We start from the raw sequence: 24,729 nt of genomic DNA, 5'->3' as shown, positions 1-24,729 counted from the left end.
GTAAAAGCAAAAGAGCAGCAGCAGCAGCAGCCTGTGGTTCCATCTGTAGTTCATATGTGTGTGTGTGTGTGTGTGTGTGTGGGAACAGTGATAGAGATAGTAGTGTGTGTTTCGACGACATGTGCGCCTGTAGAGGCCGGTGTCGTACTAATTACTGATTTAATCAACAGTGAAACTTCCCAAAGACCAACACACGCCAAATGTGAACCGCAGCTGTTACCTTCTGTGGTATTTTATTGAAATCAAGTCTCGGGTTTAAGGGGTACTTAAAGTATTATTGCGTCCCCTACAAAGATATATTTATAATATTGTAACCATCAAAGTTTCTAGAAAACGTAGATACTATGTCGCTCTTCTGCTGTCTACGTTTACAGCTTGAGGAAACCGAATTTTCATTATCGGACACTTTTAATATTCCGATTAAAGTTAACCCGAAGTCGAGAAACTGGCCATTACTCTCTCATTTTCATCATTAAAATTCGTGGCCTTCCAACTGTTCCCCCTTGCCTTCAAAATCATATACTTTTTCACTTACTTTTGATATCTATGTGTTCTATTATCCTTTAAATTACTTTACAAAGAAGAAATGATATTCCTTTTCTGAAACATTCGTCTTCGATAGGGAATGGTATTGCTTAATGCTTAGTTTACTGGTAGTGTGGTAGGTCAATGAACCTGGAACTATCCTAATTTTTAGTACAATAGGTATTAATGCCTTATAACTTTTGAAATTGACACCAGGTAACACCTGGTGAACCTTTAGGCAACCTATTAGAATATCCTATATTTTTTTTAAATATTTAAGTTGCAATTAAATTGAGACACAAATACACTGTGTAAGCTGGCTAGGGAAATCCAATTAATTTCTTGTCCAAAAAAGTTTGTGTTACATGAGTCCGACTGTATTCCCCTCACTGACCCGCAGTAATCTTCAAGTTATCTAAACTCTCGCGCTAATTACTCGTGTCTTATCTAATCAGAGAGTGGAGATAGCTTTCAGTTAAGGTTACTCGTAGATTAGCTGCCAAGTAAGAGACCATAGATTACGAGTAGTAGCCGAAAACGAAGCAGGAATTGGCATAAAAAGTGTAAAAGAATTTAAATAAATACAGAATACACAATACAGAAAAAGAATAGCACAAAAATAAAGCACGATGACAGACTTGGACTGGGACTGAGACGCAAATCGCTGGGGATTTATCAGCCAGAGGGGGGGCGTGGAGTGAGAAGTGGAAAAAGTTTTGTATATTGCCAAGTTGAGGCTGGGTTAACGTTGTTAACTCCTGGGTACTGGGTACTGGGGGAGGCCCCAACTTGGGTATTTAGCGGGAATCGATTTTCGTTGATTTGCCGCCTGTACGGTTTACGCTTTACGAAGAGCCAATCGCGCCCTAGGATCTCCCCTTTTTACACCATACTACCCTTCCTGAACGTGTGAGTGTTGTGCTGCTGCTGCTTCTAACCAGGCCTGACCTTTCAACCTTTCGCCAGAGAGAAAATCGAGACTGACAGGCAGGCAGGCAGCACGTGGCGGGCGGTTGAACGGGCGGACGAGGCATCATCATCATCAACCAGGGGCAATGGCAACTCATCATCATCATTGTAGTCTGCAAAGTTTATTTAGGCAAAGCGCCTCACTTTTGGCTACACTCTTCAATTTTATGGCAACAAATTTGCATCGTAAAAGATACTTGCACGGAGAATGGCAGCCCCCCTCCCTGCCACAACCACCATACACTATAGCCCCGGCCAAACCCAAAAATTACCCCCATACCCAGAGACGATAAAAATACGAAAAACGTTTGTTTAGGCAGAGCACCCCGCCCCACCCCAGACAGTCGTAAACTAAGGACAAAATCGTAAAAAGTGAGCAGTTCATTTAAATTTTTAATATTTAGGCTACCTCTACACAGATCCTGCTGCTCCTGGTCCCTAAACCGTAAGCGTATCCTCTCTCTCGTGCATCCCGAAACGAAACCTTAACCGTATCCATCATCCCGATTCACTTACTTTTGTTTTATGGTCCAAACATTTTCGGCCATCATCTAGGAGAGGCCTTAAGGGCGAATTGCAGGGGTAGGAGGAGGCGTAGGATACATTTTAAATTTATGCCTTTAATTAAATACAATCTTTTGCTAGGTGGATGATTCTTGGTAGAGAACTTTTTTGTGTGTGTGGCATTCCTTAACTTAATAACGGCCCATCAAATAGAGTTGTACATATTTCTGTGGGTTATATTCCATGCAGCCGAACAGCATCCCTACCATCCTTCTACCACCATCCCGCCCATCCTCCTCCCGAACAGCACGCACTCAGGATTTATTTTCACATTTATATGAGCGAGCGGTGGGATAGGGGGGAAGAGGAGAGATGAGAGCTGTGGGGGTATGTAAATTTTTCAGTAAAAATTCACTTCGTGATAATGGATTTTCCATGTCGCATACGCCGCAGTCGCAGTCGCAGTAGCAGTGGCTGTCGCTGCCCCAACGACAAATACAATCTGCTCCAACCTCCCAGAATCCAGAGAAACAGCCCCACCACCCCCTCCCCTGATATAAACTCTCCACAGAAGCAGCCAAGGACCCCCCGGCCCGATGGCGACAATTACCTCCGCCCCCGACCTCGCATCCATTCCTGGTTTGTTGGGGCATGATAGATGACAAGTCTCGGTAGGTGTACGGAGTATGTTCTTTGGGGGAGTGAGGGTGTGGGTGCGGGTTCGTGTGGAGCAAGTTCTTGGGCACTTGAGGGTCCCAAGCATGTTTTGAAATTAGAATTTCCAACAAAAACACACACAAACAGTACTGTGTGTGGCTGCTAAAATATTCCAAAAATTATACAAAGTTGCCAAGATTTGCTTTCGCTTTCCCTTGGAATCAAATGCGACCCGGCCCGTTACCGTTACCGAGAGCAGGCTCTGATTTCGATTCTGACTTTGGAATCGTTTTTCGGGGGCGGGATGCCGATGGATGCCTCGTGGTCTCGGTCCCAGAGCCTGTCGTGTCGTCTAGTCTTGTCTGGTCTTGTGGTCTCAATTAGGGAGCCGTTTGATGCCCGACTTCCGCTTCCTTTTTCGGTCGTGTTATCTTTGGCAGGCTCGCATACACACTACCGTTAGCCGCAGGGCAAATGGCAAAGCATGGCATTGCCAGCTTTGAGAAATAATGGATACTTCTAACGGTATTCGCTCTTAGGTTTCTTTTGGAGGAAAGAGCAGGTTTCAATCTCCCTAAGAGGCAACAATATTTATCTCCTCTCTTTGAAGCTCGCTCTTAAATTCCGCACTCTCTTAAGCACTCTCTCTCTGGCTCTCTCTTAAAATGCAACCACATTCATTGTCCTCCCTTGAACCGTTAGTTTTGGGAATTATGGCAATTTCCTTGTTGTGTTTTTTGTGTGGTTTTCTTTTATTATTATTAAAGTTACATATGAACTTAATTTGTAATGAATTTTTTTTAATCTTTTTCTTTTTTGTTTTGTGGTGTGGTTTTTTTATTTGCTTTTTTTAATAATTTTATTCGCTTTTTTTGTTTTTGTAATTTTAATCAGTAATATTAAACGTTTTCCTCATTTTCTTTATATAATTTTTTTCTTCTTGTTTCTATGAATCGCTGGCCCGCCTCGCACTTTATCCCCATTGCTGCTGCTGCTGCTGCTTCTCGTGCTGCTCCTGCTATATCCTCATGCTTCTCGCGCTACACCCACATGCTGCCGTCTGCTGTTGTCCTGGGTTCGTATGTCAGTTGTTCTTAGTCCTTCATCCTTTGTCATAGTCATATCCTCGGCCCCCCCCTCCCACATCCCCCCTAAAATCCCCACACACACATGTCATAATCCATCCGTTTATCCATCCATCATTCCCATTTTGGGCTCTGGCTTCTGCTTTCTGCTGGCGGCGCGCTTAGTTCGTTATTTTTATAAATTAACAAATTTAGCTAAGTAGTTGTAGTTCTTGTTGCTTGGTTGTTGGTTGGTTGGTTGGTAGGTTGGTAGGTTTGATTGGATTGTATCATGATTTCATCCGGCTCCTGCTTCTCCGCCACTCCTCGCTCTTCTTGCGCTATCTTTGATATATCTTTTGTCGCTCCCGAAACGCGACTTGAATTTTTCTGGGCAAACAACAATCAACGATGAACGATCAAAGGCTGTTGCTTTTTGCATCGTTCTCGAATTGTTTCAAACAAATGCATCGAGAATAGGTTTAAATATTATCTGTTGGGTTTCTGTTTTCTTAATCATCAACAGCATTTGCCATTTTGTTGTTTAATTTATATACTTTTTGTTGTTGCTTGGTTTCTCGTTTCTTTTGTTTTGTTTATATTATATATTGGGGTTTCTTGTTGTTCTTGTTTTTATAATGCGATGTAATATGTTTAAATGTAAGCGCAATCCAGCTTAAAGGAAATAATCGGGTGTTCTTCGCGTAACATGGGGCTCGCCGCGCCGCGGTGCTGGATCAAATTGTAGGCTACGGAGAAAAGACAAAGGAGGGGAAAAAAAACGATATAGTGAATCACTTTCAGAAAGAAAGACTATTGTATCTATCCCGGTAGTACTCACAATGAAAATTTAAGTGAATCATCCAGTTCCATAAGAGCCGCCTGGTTGCCGCATCTGTAGCAATAGTTTGGCGCTGAGAAGATTGTGACCACATTACGATCGTGACACCAGTTGTAGCCCTCCATCACCAGTTGATGGGCACGCGAGACGAGCGTCAGGCCGTTTGTGTTGTTGAACGTTTCCGAAATGTCCTAAGAACGGATAGTCCCGGATTTAGTTATGCCTCTCCTCGAACGGTGATAATTCGATTAACACTCACCTGTCCAAAGGTGTAGCCGGCACCACGGGGTGAGATTCCCCAGCCACCCCTGTCATCGGGATCGGACCATAGCAGATCGCACATGGGTCCCTCATGGGGCACCTCCTGCAAGCGGTCGAGGGCCCGAATGTGATCCAGGCTGTCGATTGACGGACTGAGGCCGCCGTGCAGGCAGAAGATCTGCCCATCCACCAGCGCCGTCAGCGGCAAGTAGTCGAACAGGTCCGTGAAATACTTCCACACATTGGCGTTGCCGTACTTGCGCAGACACTCATCGTAGAAGCCGTACACCTGTGTGATCTGGCGCGACTCGTGGTTGCCGCGCAGGATGGTGATGCGCTCGCGGTAGCGCACCTTCAGCGCCACCAGCAAGGTGACAGTCTCCACGGAATAGTAGCCGCGGTCCACATAGTCGCCCATGAACAAGTAGTTTGTGTCAGGGGACTTGCCGCCTATCCGGAACAGCTCCATCAGGTCGTGGAACTGGCCGTGCACATCGCCGCAGACTGTGACGGGACATTTGACCTCCTGCACGTTCGACTCCTTGGAGAGGATCTCCTTGGCCTGGACAAGGGGAAAAAAGAGATGAATAAAGAGTCAGCCAAAATGGTTCATTCATTCATTCGCATGGTAGTTCTCGAGTAGATGATATCATTGCTGTAAGAAAGGCCAAAAATAGCTAGCAACAAGAAGGGGTGAGAGACCCCTGCTATAGGGTAAGGGTAAGGGCAGGGCCAAGATCTATGATATGCCCGTTCTTTGCTCTCTTTGTACGAATGCTACTGCTGCTTATGGATGGGTAGATGACAAGACCAGTTCCGGGATGGACCGGAACCGTAGCTTCTGCCGCTTTGCAAGATCTATGCGTGAGCCAATTAGATATTTAGCCATATGTATTACCTTGAGGCTGGTGCTTCCGCCTGCCCCAGAGGCCTATCGCAAGGGGATTTGAAAGCACATCACGAGGCCGCTCACCCACACAGAGAAACAGAGGATGCTATGCTTGCTCTCTCTCCTTCTGTCTATCTTCGCTCGCGGCCAGCACCCTTTTAGAGGAATGGGCGAGGGCGGAACGGGTCAAGACAAAGTGGAAGATACGTCAGAGAAGAATAGAACACTCTTTTGCTGTCTGCGGGAGAGACCATTAATGGGAACAGTCTAAATATTGGGTGACGCAAACATAACCCCACTTACTCCCAAATCAATGAATCGTTATCTGTATGGGTCTCTCTCTCTCCATTTGTACTCTCTGAGTGTTTGTTTGCATATGTGTGCGCTTTTGAGTGTCGAGAGAATGCTAGTGTGCGTGGGCATTGAACGGTAAAATCGGCAAATTAATAACAATTAAAAGCGGCACAATTCCTTGAGATGGCTTGAGATGAATTGAATTAAATATTCCTCGAATGAAACTCAGAATAGAGTACACTTCAACACTTGCATATGCATTTATCTAGATGCGAGACCTGCTTTTGTATGGGGCCAAGTACGCACATAGATACATATTCTAGAGGCAGCATCGCACACCAACATACAAAAACATTAAGTAATATTTACTCAGCGAAAAAAAAACAATTGCTGATTGATAGGAGGGCGGTGCGGCAAGGTTGTTTGCCAATTTCCTCAAGTGCAGTAGCAGCAACAACAACCACACGCAATGCCCTGTCATTAAACAACAAACTGGGAAATTGTACAATACAAAAAATATCTCTTTTGCCCAGGTTTAGCCCATTAGACCAAGCGCTGTACTAGTTGTCGCATTCACACACACGCAACGCACTGTATGTTGGTCTCACTTGCACTCGAGCAGGTTATAGCGGCCGCTTGGCTGTTGGAATTTACCAATATTCCAATATGGCGACGCAAGCCGCTGCCGCCACCGCTACTGTGCAAGCAAGCAAGAGCGTCATGATTCATGAACGAGCGCGAGTGCGAGCGAGAGAGGTAGACGCACGCAGAAGCAGCAGCACCATTTGCAAAAAAAATTACTCGCATGCAATCATGAAAATTATTTTTAAACCTTTGATTTTAGGGCGAGCTAAAATCCCTTACCTTATCGCAGAGGGTGCGAACTTGTGTTTCTGTCAACTGATTGCATTCGTTCAACTGCTCAATCCATTGATCAAGATCTTTTGTTGTCGCTTTATCCTCCATCGCAGTTGTGGTGGAAGGAAACGACTCGTCAATCTTTGTCGATTCAATTTTGACGCCTTTTTATTAACCGGGGGTAAGAAAGAAATATATTATCCGCGCAAATTAGATTGCTGACCGCGTTTACACTTGCTCTCGTCTGAAATTTTGCGCTCAAGAGATTGATGCAAAATTTCGTTGAATAAAGCAATTTTTTCTTCGTATTTTTTGTTCCCGACGACCAGTGTGACCGCGGACTTATCGATCAAATATACCCCCTAAGTCCGACCCTCAGACATATACCGAAACATACCGTCTCATTTAAAAAATATACCGTAAATATACTGACAAATTCATGTTCTATTTTACATATTCCTCGTTTTTGATCTTTCGTGGAATATTCTCAGCTATATAGAACATTTAGACATGCCCACATAGTTTTATACGATTAATAAATCAATTTTCTAATTAACTAGCTTATTTTAATCAAATGCTTTTATTGCATTTTGCATATAAAGAGGTTTTATCGAAAATGGCCAAACAAAAAAAAACGAAAGGGGATAGTCGTTTATATTGTTCAATTTCTATATTTCGTTGAATAATTCTGGCTAACTAATTTTAGGCCATTGATGAATAAATGTTCTACAAGATTGGCTAGTTTTTAGGCTTAAAGGGTTAAACAAAATAGTTCAACAAAAAAAAAAAAACAGTCGTAATGTTGCTGGTCTTTGAGCCAAACAAATCAAGGACATCATCCTGGTCAAGGTCATCATCAAACAGAGAGGTTTTTTCCAACTAATCTCTCTGAGTGATTGTTCGGCTGCATCGATGGCTTGACAAAAATATCATCTATATCCTAATCATCGTCATCGAATAGGGAGGATTTAAGTTTTTGTTATGGTGGCTTTGGCTTGGGCGAAAAGGAGCTTAGGAAGTCATCTTCCAGATCATCATCAAAGAGAGACTTTGGCAACGGTTTCGCAGGCAAAGGCGACGGACCGTCATCAAAGATGGCCCTAGACAGATCATTGGTCGCATCATTAAGCGGAGTCCACCGTTGGACTGTCATCAAGGAGATTAACAGTTTTGGCCTTGGGATGAGTTGATACAATCTCATTGATCTGCTTGGCCGATATGCGATGCTGTAGAAAGGTGGAGTAGGATATTGTTAGTTTAAGAATTTGGGCAGATATCGAGTCTTTCCACTCACCTTGTTGATGGGACACTGAAAGTCTCCTGGCCGGTTGCAGCAGTCGGCCTCATCGTGGACGTTGTAACAGCTGTCACAGGTGGTACCATCGCCGATCAGAGCCTTGTCGCTGCCCACGACTGACTACCAGCTGAACTGATTCGCAGGCCAGTCCTTTCGTCACAGCGCCAGAAGGCGGATATACAGTCGTTGGCCGGATACACGCCGTAGAATAGGAGACAGAGCTACACCTGGGCACGGATATTCTTTCCGCACACCGGCAGTGGTACATTCCGGCAGTCTGTCGTAGCTGGGGAGATGCAGGGCACGTACTTGGCGACATCTGCGTGATTGGCCAGGGCAGCGCCGGCCGCCACCGAAACCAGGCACCACATTGACTGCTCGGCTGGCTTTAGGGCGATGGTGTTGCCGGTAGCCCAGTTTCAGCGATGGTCTGCTCTGTGGTCGGATTAATGGTTTTAAATCGGTTTAAATCGGCCGTCTACGGAAAAATCTCCCCCACCCCACAAATCTAATAAAAAAGATTTCTTTGTTTTGTTCCGCAATTGAGATGGCAGTGCTTCGATAAATCGTGACAGCTGATCTCTGGTGGTGGCAGTTCCTCGATAGCGAACGGCTGTCATTTTGACATTTTTTAAATATACCGAAAAATTTTCGAAAATATTCTTCGTTTTTGATATTCCGTCGAACATTACTAGCGAGATATATCTCTCAGCCCTGCCCACATAATTTAATCCGATTAATTAACCTGTTTTCTACTTGGCTGATTTATTTTAAATACTTGATTTTATTGGACAAGGTCGACAAAATAAACTCTATTTGGTATTTCCCGTGCGTCTTCCAGCACTATTCCCATTTTGACATTTGCCAACGTGTCGAACACTGGCCGGATGTTCCTCTTTTTCTGCCAGCTTGCAGCGCCTTTGGACGTGTTTCAATTGCGCTCCCGTTGCAAATATTTAATTGACTGAAAATGTCTGAGACATTGCAATTGCGTGGTACCCTGATCGGCCACAATGGCTGGGTCACCCAAATCGCCACCAACCCCAAGGATCCCGACACCATCATCTCGGCCTCCCGTGGCAAGTACTCGGAAGCCGCTTTCGCGAATGCCGAAGATGAAACAAATCCGCAGATATCTCTGCCATCCGAAGGACCCATCTAATGTTGTGTTTACCCATCTGCAGACAAGACCCTGATCGTCTGGAAGCTGACCCGCGATGAGGATACCAACTACGGCTATCCCCAGAAGCGCCTGTACGGCCACTCCCACTTCATCAGCGATGTTGTCCTCTCGTCCGATGGAAACTACGCTCTGTCCGGCTCCTGGGATCAGACCCTTCGTCTGTGGGATCTGGCTGCCGGCAAGACCACTCGCCGCTTCGAGGGACACACCAAGGTGGGATAAGTTTCCAATTAATTTAGTTGCTCAGGGAAATGAGATTTGCTATTGAACAAAAAACAGATCTGTACTGGTAAATGGCCGGTGTAAGGTTAGGAGTGCGGTTAGGGAAGAGAGAGTGCCATTGCCATGTACAGATCGAAATTATTGCGCCTATGCGAGGCAGAATTTCTGGTTGACATCTGTATGAACGGTTCTCCGCCGGGTCAGCGTCCCCTCTCATTTGCTCGAGGCTCTGTCGTAAGTAGGCAAACACTGAAAATCCCCCACCCCACTTGATCCTAAGAACGCACCCATTGTGATACCACAACTAATAATGGCTGTTCTCCGTTGATTTTAGGATGTGCTGTCGGTGGCCTTCTCGGCTGATAACCGTCAGATCGTGTCCGGTTCTCGGGACAAGACCATCAAGCTGTGGAACACCCTGGCCGAGTGCAAGTTCACCATCCAGGAAGATGGCCACACCGATTGGGTGTCGTGCGTGCGTTTCTCGCCCAACCACTCGAATCCCATCATCGTGTCTTGCGGCTGGGATCGCACCGTCAAGGTCTGGAACTTGGCCAACTGCAAGCTGAAGAACAACCATCACGGCCACAACGGCTACCTGAACACCGTCACCGTCTCTCCCGACGGCTCGCTGTGCACCTCCGGCGGTAAGGACTCCAAGGCTCTGCTGTGGGATCTTAATGACGGCAAGAACCTGTACACCCTGGAGCACAACGACATCATCAATGCCCTGTGCTTCTCGCCCAACCGCTACTGGCTGTGCGTCGCCTACGGCCCATCCATCAAGATCTGGGATCTGGCATGCAAGAAGACCGTCGAGGAGCTGCGCCCCGAGGTCGTCTCGCCCACTTCCAAGGCCGATCAGCCCCAGTGTCTGTCTCTGGCCTGGTCCACCGACGGCCAGACTCTGTTCGCCGGCTACTCTGACAACACCATCCGCGTCTGGCAAGTGTCTGTATCAGCTCACTAAGCTCTTGGACTATGTCTATGCCCTGGTCGCCCATTTGATTTGTTGAAGCGAAAACAAAAATAAAATATTAAGCGTCCTTTATAAAGCGGAATTTGGTTCTATTTATGGGAGAATTTGAATAGTGATAAGAAATCTGAAGAAAAGAAGATTTGGAGAGTAACGAGAGGAGAGAGATATTTGTGAAGGTATTAGAATTTTCAGCTGATTGCTAAGAAATTAAAGAGTTCCCTGCTATGAAACCATGATAATTTCTATGAATCTCTAAGAGCAGGCTTCTATGAAACTATCGAAGCCTTTTGCTAAGAAACTTTTCAAGCAGATTTTCATCTGAAATTATCTGCCTAGATTTATTCTTCAACCAACGCATTTTAAAAGGGTATGTCCAAGTATGCAAAAAAAATGTACATTCGGTTTTCGCTCTGGCCCGAGTCTGCAGAGTCAGAGAGCTCCAAAAAAGGTACTCGCGACAGAAGCACGGGTACGAGAATACTGTGAAACTGTGCTGCTTGATATGAACAACTAAAGCAGGTTGCTATAAAATTATAATAGCTTTTCTCTATGAAACCTGGTGCAACTCTGCAGTTCCTATTCCAGACTGTAGGTCTCCGATCGGTTTAAAGAATGCAGTTCCTATATTTAAGCTCAATACTTCGCCTGTTCCCCTTAAGACACGACAAGAATCTTGTGCATTCTCTAATGCTTTCTTTATTTTAAACACCTTTTAGAAAATGTTTCTATTTTTACAAGTATCGTATAACAAATAATTTAAATAAATAATTACGTCCGACAATGGGTGTGGTGTATCGTGTTTGTGTATGCGTGTGTGTGGTTAGAAACAAAGTACAGGGGCAATGTGGTGCTGGTGGGAGGATGCGAAAACAACATTTGACTAATGGAACAACCTTAAATGGGATTCGAAAAGGAACCTTTTCTCCTATTCCGTGTGCATGTGTGATTCGGATAGTGTGGTGGTGTGATGGTGTGATGTTTGTGGTGCTGCCTTTGGATTCATTTAACATTTAACAAACGAATTTTACATCTCGCCTAACTAGATATTTTGGATGGAGGGACGGGGAAGTGGAGCGCAGGGCAAGGCAAGGGGGAAAGCTAAAGATTCCTATAACTCTTAGCAGGCACTCTGGGGGCTTCTTCCTCATTTGGTTTTGATTGAATTCGAGCGTTGCACAGCAGCAACGGACGGGGATTTGGTCAACGGTTGAGCAGCAGCAGCAGCGGCAGGAGTGTCTGCCACCTTGCCAGCCGATGTCCCGCCAATTTTGTAGACATCATTCCTGAAGACAATCACCACGACGGTTATGTTGTCTACGGAGCCCCGCTTGTACGACTCCATTGTGAGGGACTTGGCCCCATAGTCCGACTCCTTGAGGTGGTCTTGGATAAAGATGCAGGCCTCCTCGTTGCTGAATATATCCCAGAGCCCATCAGAAGCAAGTATCAGAAAGCGGGGCCTGGAATGCGGAAGTAAGGAATTAGGTTGACAAGAATCCGTCATAATCTGTGTGCTTCTGGTTCGTGGCACTCACTTGTGATCGTTCAACTCAAAGGTCAGTATGTCAGGCGTGGCAATCACTAGGTTCTATATGGAGAGAAAAACCCCATTCAAGATTAGAGCTCCATAATCATTTGATGAGCATCATTTCCTACGAACCTTATCTTTCAGCGGATAATCTCCCATTGCACGCGATGTGGCCAAGACTCCGGCCACGCGCCAAACCCCACGGAAAGAAATATACCCACCGGCATCGTGTATCCGTTTACGCTCACGCACCTGCTGGGGCTTGTGGTCAAAAGACAGCGGTATGGTTATACCACGCGAGTCGTACATGACGCCCCGAGAGTCACCCACATTAGCGACAATCAGTTTAGTGCCATGAACAATGGCTATTAAGGCTGTGGTACCTGCAATGTTGGTCTAAAAACGGAATCAACAGACTAAACGACATTTCTGAGGTCTACTACAACTTACCGTTTGTTTGGCCTTTTCCACCAGCTTGTAGTCGGCGGACAGGATCTCGTCTGTGATGAGCTTCCCGAAGTTGATGCGTCCGTTCTCGATATAGCACTTGGCCTCGAGTTCGGGCGGCGGAGCGTTTGCGCCCCCATTCTGTGCATTATTATTGTTGTTCAGAAACGAAGAGCCCATAGCCGCCGCATTGCCGCTGGCCCGCATCGCCACATTCAGCTGTGCCGTGTAAATGTCGGCAATGGAGGCCTCCGTTGTCTTCTGCTTCAGGGCACTGCAATCGGCCGTGGTGCTGTGGGCCTTGCGCAGACTGTCGCGACGGGAAACGGATGCAGCGCCGGGCTCTGTGTTCTCCTTGTTGGCGGTATCCTTGCGGCCGCTCTGTTTGCGAGCCAGATAGGGACTCTTGTCATAGTTTCCCGGACCAGATTCGGTCTTCAACAGCTTGGACATCTCAATCACTTTGTTGTAGATATTCTTCACCAGCACATCCCTGGCAAAATCAGCGGCAAACTCTCCGCCATGGCCATCGAAGACCGCAAAGAAGGAGACGCCAGTGTTGTTGTTGATGTTCTCCTCAAGAATGAATCTGGGAAACAAAAAGAGGGATTAGCTTGAAGGACTGATGTGCTGCATGTGCTTACCTATCCTCCATGCGTGGTCTGCGTCCGAGCACAGCAAAGGCTGAGCTTTGCTGCTTAACTTCCTCCCAGCTTTGATGGTCGCCGGCCATGGCCGACATCTCCATCATTTTGGCGGCCTTCTGGCGGCCAAACGAGGCCTGGAAGCGTCCCAGAATGCTGCGACTCCACACATCTAACGTTTGCAAACAGACCAACAAGATAAACAGAATGAGGCCGAAGAACATCACCTCCGGCCGGAGGACATAAAGGCGGCACAGCTTCCATATGTAGGCCAGTGGGGAATTGATGGAGGAGAAGCCCACCGCAAATTTCGAAAGGATTTTCATGTGGGAAACGTATGTCTGATAGAACACCTTATCTTCCAGTTCGTCGTCCATGGGAAGGGCTGCTGCTGCTTCTGCTGCTGTCTCTCAGATGTAGGTCGCAGATGATTTGGGCCCGTGTAAGCGATTGAATCAGCTATGAGGATGCATTGGAAGGAGGAGGAGGAGGGATGAAATGAAGAGGAACACCACAGATTAATAAAGAAACCATTTAAAAACCATTGCGAAAACGTACTCGAAAGAAACACTTGGCGCTGCACGTCAGCCGGGTCGAATCAATTCGAATTGAATCGGATCTGCTATATCAGTTTTTCTTATGAATTTTTATTATTTTTCGCTGCGCTGCCTGTGTCTGTTCCCGTTTTGTTTTACGTATCGTTCCTGTCCCTTTTTGCTGTTGCTTACAGACGCTTTTCGTTTTTTCCCTCTGTCATTATTTGTCGTGCTCGTTGCTCGCCTGCTTTCTTTGGCATTATATTTTTAATATATTTTCAGATTCTTATTATAGCTCGATTTCTTGCATAAAATCAGAACATCCGCACTACGTGTATATGTGCCTGCGTGTGTTTGTGTGCGAGTCGTCTATATGTATTTTATTCAAGCACGTCGCACATCTGTCATATGTTTGTGCGTGTGTGTGTCTGCATTTATGTGTCGCAATAAATATTTACCACGCACTGCAGCAGTTGGTCTGGTCGAAAACAATGCCGAGTTAATACACGTTTTTAGTTCGTTTCGCTTTCGTTTTAATTGATTTAAATAGAAAACAAACCCGCAGCACTTGTTGACCGGACTTATCGAGCAAATATACCGAAATATGCCGATGAAAACACTAACTTAGCCTCCTTAAACCCCCTTTATTTAAACAGGATAACAACTTGAGCTCAATCTTAGAAAATCATACTAATAATTATTACTTTTGTAGGATCACAATATTTTTTATCTTTGCATAAATAAGACCACGGTATATTTCACCTAAACTGCGTAAACTTTTGAATTCAAATTTATGCTATCGATATGTGTCTGATATTTTTCTTTCCGATATATAGGGGCAGAAAATACTCTTTCTCTCGACCGGAGAGGTCTGTACGAATGGCTGTGGGGTTCGTGGCGCGAAGGGGGAAAATGGAAACATATGAAATTGTTTATGAGTTGCCAAGCTAAACCAGAATTTTCCGCATTACCTTGACCTTTGCTTCTGCTTGCCATTAACTGTACTTCTGTATAACTGTATACCGACTATATTTTGATTAGAAAAATACCTGCAGAACTCCTTAACGAGCGCCTGTGATGTCGATCCATACCAATTTAACAAACAATAAATATTAATAATACTATAGATTGAAAACACAAACAAGAGCTGCAGCACGCGACGTTCAGAAGAACTAAAACAAAACGAAATGGAAAATGGAATCAAATGATGGCAACATATGAAAACCGCAAAAACACACAAATATGCTGAGGGCTCTCTTCCGCTCTCTCTTTTTGGCTTTCACAATGATTATTCCTCTCTCAATTATTTCATTGTTGCTCTCTTTCCAACCAAAATAAACAACAAACAAATCAAAGTAGTTTATTTATTGCATTTTTAAGGTATAGTATATGCAGCCTAAATTGTAGTTTCTGATCGTTAAGCGGTCCAATGCCACCACTCCAGCTCCTGGCTCGCCGAAAAAACTCTATTTTTTTTTCTGTTCTTTAATTTTCTCTTCTGCTTAAATTATAAACTCTATTTCTCTAATTCAGTAAAGTTGCTCACATATAAGTATATTTTTGGCTCTGCTTTTGTGGAACTTTGCTTCTTTTATATTTTCTACCATTAAAATAATCACTGTTTAGGATGAACAAGGGGGAATGAGCATTATAATACAAATATTTGTATGGAAAGCAGTTGTTACTCTTCTTTGCTTCTAAGATAAAGGTGCGCATCATTGGTCTGTTGTATAGTAATATAGGTACATATTAAAAACTGCAAATGTATATAATATATGGATGTACGTACTGTTTTGAACCATGCTGACGGCCTGAACATCATTCTGGCGAAAAAGCCCATTTCCGAACGAGGCGCAATTGCGTGCATGTGTAGGTGGCCGACTGTAATAAATGGTGGCAAATGGAAGCCGAACAATGCATCTGTTTCATTTATTCCTTTATCTTCCAAAAATCTTTTCAAGCCCTCTTCCATGCGTGTGACTGAAAGGAAAAGGAGATAATGCTGTTAATGCCATTACATAACTATGTATTTATGTGCAAAAAAATTCTTACCCAATCCGTCGTGGGATTTGTTCAAAGACTTGAGGCTGGCATAATGTTGTTTTGGCACTGCCAAGTAATGGTGTGTTGAAGCCGGTTTAATGTCTCGAAAAATAACAAATTCGTCCGTTTCAATCTCTAGTTTCGTAGCGGCATCTTGGCCACTGGTAATGTTGCAAAAAAGGCAATTATCTGTCGCCATCGTTGTTAGATTTCTCAGCAATTACACGCAATTTGGCTCAATCCATATAGTTGTAGCCTTGTGTGTTTATAAATGCTGTGCCTTCGTATTTGTTTCAATGTTATTAATAGTGCAATTGTTTGTTAATGAATTGCGCACCAGCCCCCGGCGATATATATCGATGAAAAACGTTCTTAACCTATTAAACGCCCCTCTATTTAAACTGGTGAACAGCTTGAGTTCAGTACACATACAGTATATTGTAGATGTGCATCGCGCCAGCAGCTGGTGCATTATCTATTTATTTGCATTATATGCATTACCGACCATGTTCCAATTACGTTCCAGCCATGGAACAGACCACAAATAACGGAGAAAACATGATATATATGACTTGAGAAGTATCTTTGATCCTTGGACATCCCTCCCGAGAGGACGAAGTGACCAACATTGCTACAGCGGAATCACCCGCCGGAATTACCCAAAAAAGACCACGATATCTTTCTCCTCAACTGCGCCGAAATTCTATTCACTGTATATGATCGGAAACCATATTGTTGCTTGTCAAAAGATTGTATGGACCCTTGTATTCCCGCTGTTTCCTTAAATTAATGCTCTGTTTTTCAAGCTGATTTGAAATATTAATAATGACTTCGTACCTATTCATGCATTTGATTTCTTTTCTGTATATAAATCTAGATCCAATCTAGATATGTATAGATTTCAAATAGATAAGACAGCAATTTGGTTCCTTCTGTTGAGAATCTTTCTTCTTATTTTTATTTTACGGGTTAAGGAGGATTCTAGCTCACAGTTGAAGATATATATGTACATAAATATACGAGAGCACAATTAACAGTTGGACATGAGGACATGTGAGTGAATGGAGCAATAATGCTCATACGACTACGACTATTTATTTGGTGCTGTTCTAAAATGAATATTTACTCAACTTCAAATAGAAGAATGTTTGGGCTAAATAACGCGTGTTCTAAGTAGTATCACTAGCCCTCTATCTACCAATTATTGTTTACCATGTCCCTGGTTCCTGGCTCCCTTTTATATTCACTTCTATTGAATTGTTGTTGGAGCCCATCTGGTCATCAGCTGGTATCACTATATTCCTACCTTTTTACTGTTTGTTTGTTTATTTCTGTCTGCTTATCAATATGAAGGGAAACACACACACATAGAAAATTAATCACCATATTTATTATTTCCTGTAAATTAATTTAAGACCAAATCTAAAACTCATTTAAATTGAGAGAACATTGTAAATTTTAAAAACGTAAGTAGGTGATTAGATAGGATGGTCAGAACTCGAATATGAGTTTACAATTTTGATAAATCTATTAAAAAGAACTCTGAAAGGCTATCTCTAGCTTCTATCATCGAACTGTTGAGTACCCTGGCAGGCAGGCCAGCTTGGACTGAGTATTATCTTTTTGTTCTTTTTATACCCGATACTCAAAATGAGTATAGGGGTATATTAGATTTGTGGTGAAAATGAATATGTGTAACGTCCAGAAGGAAACGTTTTCGACCCCATAAAGTATATACATATATTCTTGATCAGCATCAATAGCCGAGTCGATTGAGCCGTGTCTGTCTGTCCGTCCCTATCAGCACCTAGTGCTCAAAGACTATAAGAGCTAGAGCAACGTTGTTTTATATCCGGACTTCTGCCATATGTCACTGCTACAAGTATATTTCAAAACTTTGCCCCGCCCACTTCCGCCCCCACAAAGGGCGAAAATCTGTGGCATCCACAATATTGCAGATTCGAGAAAACTAAAAACGCACAATCATAGAGAATGACCATATCTATCCGGTTGCGGAATCTGGATCAGATCGGATAATTTGTATAGCCAAAAGCAACAAATCAATTTGCAGTGGCTACGCAGCGCCCGACGTCACGCTCAGACTGATTTTCTGTCTCTCTCGCACGCACTCTTTGACGTGTCGTTTAATATTAGCGGCGTCTGCCGGAGGAGAGCCATACTGACTAAGTATCGGGTATAAATGTAAAGTTGCGGTGTCCGCAACGTGTCACAACGTTCCCCCTCGCTTCAATTATGTATAGATTTCCTAGTATACTCGTATACTGCATACACTTTATGGGGTAGCACTTTTTAGGATAGGGAATAATAAAAGGATGCACGTCTAGTTCTATGGAAGCCCTTCAAGTGTACTAAAATCGCAGCTGAACGATGCAGAGAAAGTAACGGTAAGTGGCTTCTTCTGAACTCTTATCACTGACATCGTTATGGGAGGCTTGAGGCTTGAATATTTACGAACCAATCAAAGATAGGGAAAGGTACAACCTGGGCACCGAGACGGCGTATATAAAGACCGCTGCCGAAATGGCAGAAGCAAGTGCTGACATCAACATGAAGGTGTTCATTACTATTCTGGCTTTGGCCGTGGCCTCTGCCTCGGCCTTCGATGAGAAGGTATTCATCAAGGACTTGCCCAAGTCCAGCAAGATCGAGGGACGCGTTACCAACGGTTATGCCGCTCCTGAGGGCAAGGCTCCGTACACCGTTGGACTTGGTTTCAGCGGCGGCTGGTGGTGCGGTGGCTCCATCATCGCCCACGACTGGGTCCTGACTGCCGAGCACTGCATCGGAGATGCTGCTTCCGTGATCGTCTACTTCGGTGCCACGTGGCGTACCAACGCCCAGTTCACCCACACCGTTGGCAACGGCAATTTCATCAAGCACAACAGCGCCGACATCGCTCTGATCCGCATTCCCTACGTGGACTTCTATCACATGGTCAATAAGGTGGAGCTGCCCAGCTACAACGATCGCTATAACAACTACAACGAATGGTGGGCCGTCGCCTGCGGCTGGGGCGGCACCTACGATGGCAGTCCCCTGCCCGACTGGCTCCAGTGCGCCGATCTGCAGATCGTTCACAACGAGGAGTGCGGCTGGACCTATGGCTCCGTCGGAGATAACATCATCTGCACCCGGACCGTCGATGGCAAATCGATCTGCGGCGGTGACTCCGGTGGCCCATTGGTCACACACGACGGCAACAAACTGGTCGGTGTCAGCAACTTCGTCTCCAGCAACGGCTGCCAGTCAGGAGCTCCCGCTGGCTTCCAGCGTGTCACCTACCACTTGGACTGGATCCGTGATCACACTGGCATTTCCTACTAATTCTAAATAAATCGAACATTGAAAGCATTTCTACACTTTGAGCACTTTAATTCTAATACTAATGATTTCATTAAGATATAAAGACGAAAACAATCGTTAATGCCCAAGTCAAGCTTAAATGCTCTATACAGAATCGTTTAAAACTACCATTGTAGTTTCGAAATCCTTTCAATCCTGAATTTCTGATTATCTTATCATAGGTATCACATTCACTTATACAAATTGAGGCACTTTATATCAAGATCAATGGGGACAAACATGCACTAGTTGCAAATTCATCATATTAAGTAGAATGTACTTAAATTAATAATCTAAGCATTGTGTAATTGATAATCAGTTTCTGTCTACACACTAGTCAAAGATTAATTTGGAAATTCATTCATTCATTCAAGAGATCATTGTAAATTTTAAAAGTGTTATCGATTAGATATGATGGTCTGAAGGCGGGAATTCGAGCTTCATATACATTTTGATAAGTCGATTCAAAATAAGCTGTCAAAAGTGCAAAAATGTCCCCGGAAGCTTAATGTCAACATCCGCTTAGTAAGGCCGGGATATACTCTCCGCGCCGGGGTTCGCCTATTTGCACAGTTGGAATACAGATATATATAGAATCATTTTGTAGATACGTCCTATTAAACCATAAATCCAGTAGATCTGGCTTCATAAATGAAACAGATTTGTGGAAAAGTTTTAATATTTGAATATCCCTTGAACGTCGATGAAAATCAGACTCCCACCGCTATCGCGTGGGCTGGCAACCGGTGGTCCCGCCAATTTTTCCGCTGTAAGTAAGTTGTAGACGAGACCCAGTACTTTCTCCGCCAAAAGTTTTCGCAGACATCCCATTCTCATCTCTTCGAAGCGTCGCGTTGTGTTGTTGTTTGTGAATGTGTGAAAATGTCGTTTAATATTAATTTCAATTGTGGTCCTCCGGGCCAACATGGATATCCTTGGATATATCCGATATAGCCGATCAGCAGGGTGTCGGCTTTGGAGATCCCCCAGGCGTGGGAGTGAGCGTCAATGGGGCACCGACGATGCAGCATGTGCCAAGCGCAGCGCCACCGCAATGGTCACCAGAAATGGTTAAAGAAATGCTGGAATACCTAAATTCCGTTCTGCTGCCTGAGCAGCAACAACAACAACAGCGCCACAGATGCAGTAGCAAATGCGCGTCCACAAGCAGATGAATTCAATTGTGTGCTTCAATCTGACGGCAGGACAGTTGCAGCAGCTGGCCGAAGAGTCAGTCGCAGCCAACCCTGGCCAATCCTGCGTAAACTGCTGACGACGCCCGTCCAGAGTTTGCCGGACATATTTCAGGCACTATCTGGCACCGTGGCCCACATCGTGTCCATGTCGTCATCAGACATGGAATTCGAAGTGCATTCCAAGCATTCCAGTTCCAAGGTGGTGCCGTCCAGTGTCGGAGTGGGTCCCAGGATGCCACCACAGCAACAACAGCATCCCCAGCATATGGCGGCACAGCAGCAGCAAAAAATCTCGGCCATGTCCTCGCCTTTGCATCAGCCCGTAATGGAGGCAGCAACAGCACTGTTGTCATTGAGCGATGATCCACCGCATCATCAGTTGGTGGAACAGTCCATCAACCTAAAGGTGGCTGTTCCCTCCGGTAATGACAAAGTAAGTAATCTTTTGTGGTTGATCTTCTATTCAACTTTCTAATCCATTTGCAACATCCATTCAATAGGTGATCAGCTCCTTGCAGAACGAGCATAAACAGCAACTGGACACAGTCAAACAGGCGCCCATTCATAAAAGAAGGAAGTTAGTGGATCAGCTCCTAATGGAGAAGGAGATGGACAAAGTTGAAACCGATGTCCAAAGCTCCATTTACTTCCTTCTGGAAGAAGACGAGCAGCTCCCACCGTTGGGTACCAAAATAAATTCAAATCACCTAGAAACAAAGGGGCTAAGCATTACAAGAAATGTGGCGATGTTTATTTTATAACACGCGTAGTGGGCATTTTTGCTATATTATGCCTTTATCATGACTGAAATTGCCGATAATAGTAGTCTTAAAGTAGTTTGATTAAATATGGCCGAAATTGCCGAAGACAGTAACAAAACTGTCCGATCGACCATCTTTTTCTTAGCTAGAAAAGAAAAGATTGCTGATGCGGAAGATTAGTTTCTTCCAAAACAGTTTATTAATGAAATTTTTTTAAATTAATTATGTAGTCTGGTCGCGGAAGTACGATGGGTAGATGCGGTTGATACCGATGGTTTTTTTCGATAACTATTTAATAATTTTTCATTTCGTCTCCTCTTTAATTTTATTTATTGTCCATCTCAAGCTGGTGAGAAAAGTCAAAGATTGTAAATCAAATTAAAAGTAAGTGTGCGGCTGATCAGAGTATATATTTGGGGCCCGAACTCGGTTTTTTAGGTTTTTCTTAAAAAACCTATGGTCGAAACATGGTGGAAACCACCTCTTCCTCGTGTGCTTATTATTTTTTTCATTTCAGATGAATAACGCCTGGAACAACATGCCCAATTTAGGCATGGGGATCGGTATAGGGATGGGTCAAGGTTAAGGGATGGGTCCAGGTATGGGGATGGGGCCAGGTATGGATGGGATGACAGCAACGCAGACAGGTATGGGGGGATGGTGATGAGGTCTGGGAAGGCGAAGGAAGCTATTATTGCCGAAAAAGAAGACTGGCACGGGCAAGGAGAAGAGCAGCTCGGTTGGAGCGATCTGTTCCTTTAAAACAGTACGACCTAAACAAAAATATGAATATTTGAAACGTCACTGTAAGTGCCAGGTGGGATGGTTCATCCACGGGTTTAATAAATCCACATTATCCACCGGAGTTTGATAATATTAAAGCAACGGTGGAAATAAGCTTTCCTCCAACATAGCTACATTGGCACTATATAAAATTAATTCAAATGAGTCAGAAACAATGACGCTGACAATTAAAAGAGATGCGGAAAGTCCGATTCGAGTATGCCACCCATATCACAGATTTTGATGAGAACGATGTTTCTTTTATAACACGCGTAGTGGGTGTATTTTCTTTATTAATCGTTCAGTTAGTTTCTGAAGCTTCAATCGAGGAAGCTGATGCGAAGCCACGGCCGGCAGCAGGCGTCGACGTGGACGAGCTCGATGCCGATGTGAAGGCCGAGAACGAGAACTCAAAGTTCAACGACCTATCCTACTTGATTATGTGGGAGTATTGGAAGCAGCAGTTGCACGCTTCCGTTCGATCAGTCGAACACATCACAAAAACAAAAGGAAAAAATCAGAAAAATTGCAGAAAAATTCAATAAAATTCAGAAATAAAAAAACCAAACCAAATTTAAATTTGGATTTTTGTTATCTAGTGCGTTGTTAACCAAGTTCAAAGAATTGAATTCCTGCTAGTATGGCAGAACTAATGAACCGAAGGAGTAAGGCCCCCCCCCATAATATATGTGGTACAACGCAAACTACCTATGCCAAGTAAAATGAGGAAGTTCTGCGATAACCTCATGGGAATTGATAATTATGTATTAAAATATCAGGATGACGGCACAGTCAAAATTGTGTGTCCAACCAGAGCCTCTTACAAAAAATCGTATTATGCATTAATGATGATGAGACATATCCAGTCATCTCCTCCAGTGAGTCAGAGAGCGAGCGAGTAAGTACCGCTCAGTCATTAAATTCCAATATAACTGCTGTCGAGGAAATACTCAAGAACCAAGGCAAAAGGCCTGCAGCTCCACTCAGCCCTTTGTCCAACACCGCCAAAAAAATTGTTAAATTCCCTCAAGCAAAGCCATCTTAATCTGCAATGGATTTATCAACTGATGATGAGCTGTGCGGAGTTCCAACACGAGTGCGAGTGCCAGCAGCGACCATACCAAATGCTGCCGGCCCTTCACGTGTTACTCCCACAGCACAAGCAGCCCACAAGTACCACCTACTATTGAATCCCGACCCACCAAACCACCGCCATTAGTTCTTCATAAAGTGAGCAACATTGCTGCCACTTTAAAGGAAATATCCCAACTAATTCCCATGGATAAATTCTACACGAAGACAACTCCTGCTGGTGGACTCCGTATCATGTGCATTGATGTGAACTCCTACAGAACCTTGCAGAGCCACTTCAGGATCGGTGAATGCACCACCCCATCTTATACGTATCATAATCAGGGATCTCCACCATACCACGGATAAAGATTATATCATTGTAATGCTGGCCAGCTATGGACATGAAGCCACATTCGTTCACTGCATGACTTGTCACGGAACCCAAGAACCCTTCAACATGTTCAATGTGCAATTGAAGCCTAAGCCAAAATCCTCCAGTTCGAAAGCATGTGGCACGCGGATCTCAAAATTTCAACTGTCAAAGAAATCTACAATGGACTCTGCAATAACTACTTCACCCGATTAATGCAGCACTCAAATCTACTTGAGTAAAATGATCTTACAAAAAATTCAACCATTTTTTAAAAAAGTGCAATGTCAAGCTCCAGCTTCAGTTGCTACTATAGCTCTAGCCCTGCTGAGGGTTTATTTTATTGAAGTTTAAATTAACTTTTAAGTAATTTAGTTTAAGCAAGAAGAGCGTTGCAGAGGTTTAAGTACGCTACGAGAAGATTCGTTGCGGAGGTTCAATTACGCTCCGAGAAGATTCGTTGCGGAGGTTCAATAACGCTCCGAGAAGTCTGGTTGCGGAGGTTGAAGCACGATTCGAGGCGTATACAGCTGTTGGCTGCAACCGCCGATGGCGGGCCGATTATGGCTTTCTCGTATCTGCTTTATATACAAATATATATTTACTTTATATATATATACGACTAAGCTAACCATAAAAACACATCAAAATATGGGATAATTGAATTTTTAATTAAAGTAATGACATGATTTTATCTTTATGCCATGGCCGAGTGCTCAGCAATGTACAAACAAAGTGCAGGCGTCATCATGAGAGAGAGAGAACGCAGAGAGAACATCTTTGCATGTGTTAGTACACACGCAATATGTTTCGACAAAAATATGGATTGTATGCTTTTTTCAGATTTTTTGAACTCTCTCAAGTCTAGACTTAAACCAGCTGGTTCTGATTTGCCTACAGCATGTTTTAGTGTAGCACATTCATTCTCACGTACTTTGCGTGTGTGTGTTTAGTATTGCTGGCCGCTAGAACTGAAATTTGAGTTTGGTTCTTTTTTTGGGTCTTTTGATGAACTGACCTACCGCCACAAAATAAATGAAGAATGGGCAGGGGGTGGGGGTATGGTAAACTAGGGCGCGGGAAATAAAATAAAAGCTGATATTTGTTTGATTTGTATTACAAAAAATTAAATTTAACAATAATATAATTACACATTTATTTCCTTATTTTAAGCAGGTTGATTATAAATTATAAAAATTATGTAAACGCCGTCGGTTCTCGACTTTTAATTTTTTAACTAAAAAAATGTTATATTTAAATATAATTTCTAAGAAAATATATGTATATATATAATAAAATAAATTGCGCATACATATATTTGGAATTAGTTTTAAATATATTTCAAACCACTTGCCAATCGCGCGCTTTCCGACGGGAATATGCAAAGCAAAAATGTAAATACGTGTCGCACCATGAATACTCTCATGGACAATTATTCTAA

The 24,729-nt window shown here is 43.8% G+C and overlaps 6 protein-coding genes and 1 long non-coding RNA gene across 7 annotated transcripts; 3 read left to right on the top strand and 4 right to left on the bottom strand.

Moving 5' to 3' along the window:
* Positions 1 to 3,570: 3,570 nt before the first annotated feature.
* Positions 3,571 to 7,218, bottom strand: LOC108162378 (serine/threonine-protein phosphatase PP2A). Its single transcript, XM_017297095.2, has 4 exons — positions 6,869 to 7,218; positions 4,820 to 5,383; positions 4,561 to 4,751; positions 3,571 to 4,468 (listed from the first exon to the last, which is right to left on the bottom strand). The coding sequence occupies exons 1-4, from the start codon at positions 6,968 to 6,970 to the stop codon at positions 4,396 to 4,398; spliced, it is 930 nt and encodes a 309-aa protein (XP_017152584.1). The 5' UTR covers positions 6,971 to 7,218; the 3' UTR covers positions 3,571 to 4,395.
* A 295-nt stretch (positions 7,219 to 7,513) lies between these two features.
* On the bottom strand, positions 7,514 to 8,713 carry LOC108164034. The gene is made up of 2 exons (XM_017299613.2): positions 8,157 to 8,713; positions 7,514 to 8,088 (listed from the first exon to the last, which is right to left on the bottom strand). Exons 1-2 carry the CDS (start codon positions 8,243 to 8,245, stop codon positions 7,842 to 7,844), a joined length of 336 nt encoding a protein of 111 aa, XP_017155102.1. The 5' UTR covers positions 8,246 to 8,713; the 3' UTR covers positions 7,514 to 7,841.
* Positions 8,714 to 9,046: 333 nt separating this feature from the next.
* LOC108163041 (guanine nucleotide-binding protein subunit beta-like protein) lies at positions 9,047 to 10,625 on the top strand. Its single transcript, XM_017298092.2, has 3 exons — positions 9,047 to 9,238; positions 9,344 to 9,555; positions 9,899 to 10,625. The coding sequence occupies exons 1-3, from the start codon at positions 9,130 to 9,132 to the stop codon at positions 10,532 to 10,534; spliced, it is 957 nt and encodes a 318-aa protein (XP_017153581.1). The 5' UTR covers positions 9,047 to 9,129; the 3' UTR covers positions 10,535 to 10,625.
* A 589-nt stretch (positions 10,626 to 11,214) lies between these two features.
* LOC108163039 (protein phosphatase 1L) lies at positions 11,215 to 14,441 on the bottom strand. The gene is made up of 6 exons (XM_017298091.2): positions 13,721 to 14,441; positions 13,163 to 13,621; positions 12,522 to 13,107; positions 12,204 to 12,467; positions 12,079 to 12,131; positions 11,215 to 12,003 (listed from the first exon to the last, which is right to left on the bottom strand). Exons 2-6 carry the CDS (start codon positions 13,537 to 13,539, stop codon positions 11,688 to 11,690), a joined length of 1,596 nt encoding a protein of 531 aa, XP_017153580.1. The 5' UTR covers positions 13,540 to 13,621; positions 13,721 to 14,441; the 3' UTR covers positions 11,215 to 11,687.
* A 724-nt stretch (positions 14,442 to 15,165) lies between these two features.
* LOC108163042 (histidine triad nucleotide-binding protein 3) lies at positions 15,166 to 16,099 on the bottom strand. Its single transcript, XM_017298093.2, has 3 exons — positions 15,751 to 16,099; positions 15,488 to 15,678; positions 15,166 to 15,421 (listed from the first exon to the last, which is right to left on the bottom strand). The coding sequence occupies exons 1-3, from the start codon at positions 15,938 to 15,940 to the stop codon at positions 15,380 to 15,382; spliced, it is 423 nt and encodes a 140-aa protein (XP_017153582.1). The 5' UTR covers positions 15,941 to 16,099; the 3' UTR covers positions 15,166 to 15,379.
* Positions 16,100 to 18,287: 2,188 nt separating this feature from the next.
* LOC108164169 (serine protease 1) lies at positions 18,288 to 19,113 on the top strand. Its single transcript, XM_017299779.2, has one exon. The coding sequence runs from the start codon at positions 18,310 to 18,312 to the stop codon at positions 19,084 to 19,086; it is 777 nt and encodes a 258-aa protein (XP_017155268.2). The 5' UTR covers positions 18,288 to 18,309; the 3' UTR covers positions 19,087 to 19,113.
* A 2,295-nt stretch (positions 19,114 to 21,408) lies between these two features.
* LOC117189154 lies at positions 21,409 to 23,975 on the top strand. The gene is made up of 2 exons (XR_004473219.1): positions 21,409 to 21,445; positions 21,579 to 23,975. It is a non-coding gene; the product is annotated as an uncharacterized LOC117189154 (long non-coding RNA).
* The last annotated feature ends 754 nt before the right edge of the window (positions 23,976 to 24,729 follow it).

Source organism: Drosophila miranda, chromosome 4 (assembly GCF_003369915.1).
Source record: "Drosophila miranda strain MSH22 chromosome 4, D.miranda_PacBio2.1, whole genome shotgun sequence".
Taxonomy (NCBI): domain Eukaryota; kingdom Metazoa; phylum Arthropoda; class Insecta; order Diptera; family Drosophilidae; genus Drosophila; species Drosophila miranda.
Note: the sequence above shows the minus strand (reverse complement) of the source record. Positions and strands in the feature narration are given on the sequence as shown.

What these genes read in the sequence shown, in the direction of transcription:
- LOC108162378 (XM_017297095.2), bottom strand. Translation starts at nt 6,970, where the DNA reads ATGGAGGATAAAGCGACAACAAAAGATCTTGATCAATGGATTGAGCAG. An exon ending in CCGGCTACACCTTTGGACAG is followed by an intron (nt 4,752 to 4,819) that starts GTGAGTGTTAAT and finishes ATCCGTTCTTAG; the next exon opens with GACATTTCGGAAACGTTCAA. An exon ending in GATTCACTTAAATTTTCATT is followed by an intron (nt 4,469 to 4,560) that starts GTGAGTACTACC and finishes TTTTCTCCGTAG; the next exon opens with CCTACAATTTGATCCAGCAC.
- LOC108164034 (XM_017299613.2), bottom strand. Translation starts at nt 8,245, where the DNA reads ATGGTACCACCTGTGACAGCTGTTACAACGTCCACGATGAGGCCGACT. An exon ending in TTCAGTGTCCCATCAACAAG is followed by an intron (nt 8,089 to 8,156) that starts GTGAGTGGAAAG and finishes ACCTTTCTACAG; the next exon opens with CATCGCATATCGGCCAAGCA.
- LOC108163041 (XM_017298092.2), top strand. Translation starts at nt 9,130, where the DNA reads ATGTCTGAGACATTGCAATTGCGTGGTACCCTGATCGGCCACAATGGC. An exon ending in CATCATCTCGGCCTCCCGTG is followed by an intron (nt 9,239 to 9,343) that starts GCAAGTACTCGG and finishes ACCCATCTGCAG; the next exon opens with ACAAGACCCTGATCGTCTGG. An exon ending in GCTTCGAGGGACACACCAAG is followed by an intron (nt 9,556 to 9,898) that starts GTGGGATAAGTT and finishes CGTTGATTTTAG; the next exon opens with GATGTGCTGTCGGTGGCCTT.
- LOC108163039 (XM_017298091.2), bottom strand. Translation starts at nt 13,539, where the DNA reads ATGGACGACGAACTGGAAGATAAGGTGTTCTATCAGACATACGTTTCC. An exon ending in AGACCACGCATGGAGGATAG is followed by an intron (nt 13,108 to 13,162) that starts GTAAGCACATGC and finishes TTTGTTTCCCAG; the next exon opens with ATTCATTCTTGAGGAGAACA. An exon ending in TTTGAGTTGAACGATCACAA is followed by an intron (nt 12,004 to 12,078) that starts GTGAGTGCCACG and finishes TCCGCATTCCAG; the next exon opens with GCCCCGCTTTCTGATACTTG.
- LOC108163042 (XM_017298093.2), bottom strand. Translation starts at nt 15,940, where the DNA reads ATGGCGACAGATAATTGCCTTTTTTGCAACATTACCAGTGGCCAAGAT. An exon ending in CAAATCCCACGACGGATTGG is followed by an intron (nt 15,679 to 15,750) that starts GTAAGAATTTTT and finishes TTTTCCTTTCAG; the next exon opens with TCACACGCATGGAAGAGGGC. An exon ending in CGTCAGCATGGTTCAAAACA is followed by an intron (nt 15,422 to 15,487) that starts GTACGTACATCC and finishes ACTATACAACAG; the next exon opens with ACCAATGATGCGCACCTTTA.
- LOC108164169 (XM_017299779.2), top strand. Translation starts at nt 18,310, where the DNA reads ATGAAGGTGTTCATTACTATTCTGGCTTTGGCCGTGGCCTCTGCCTCG.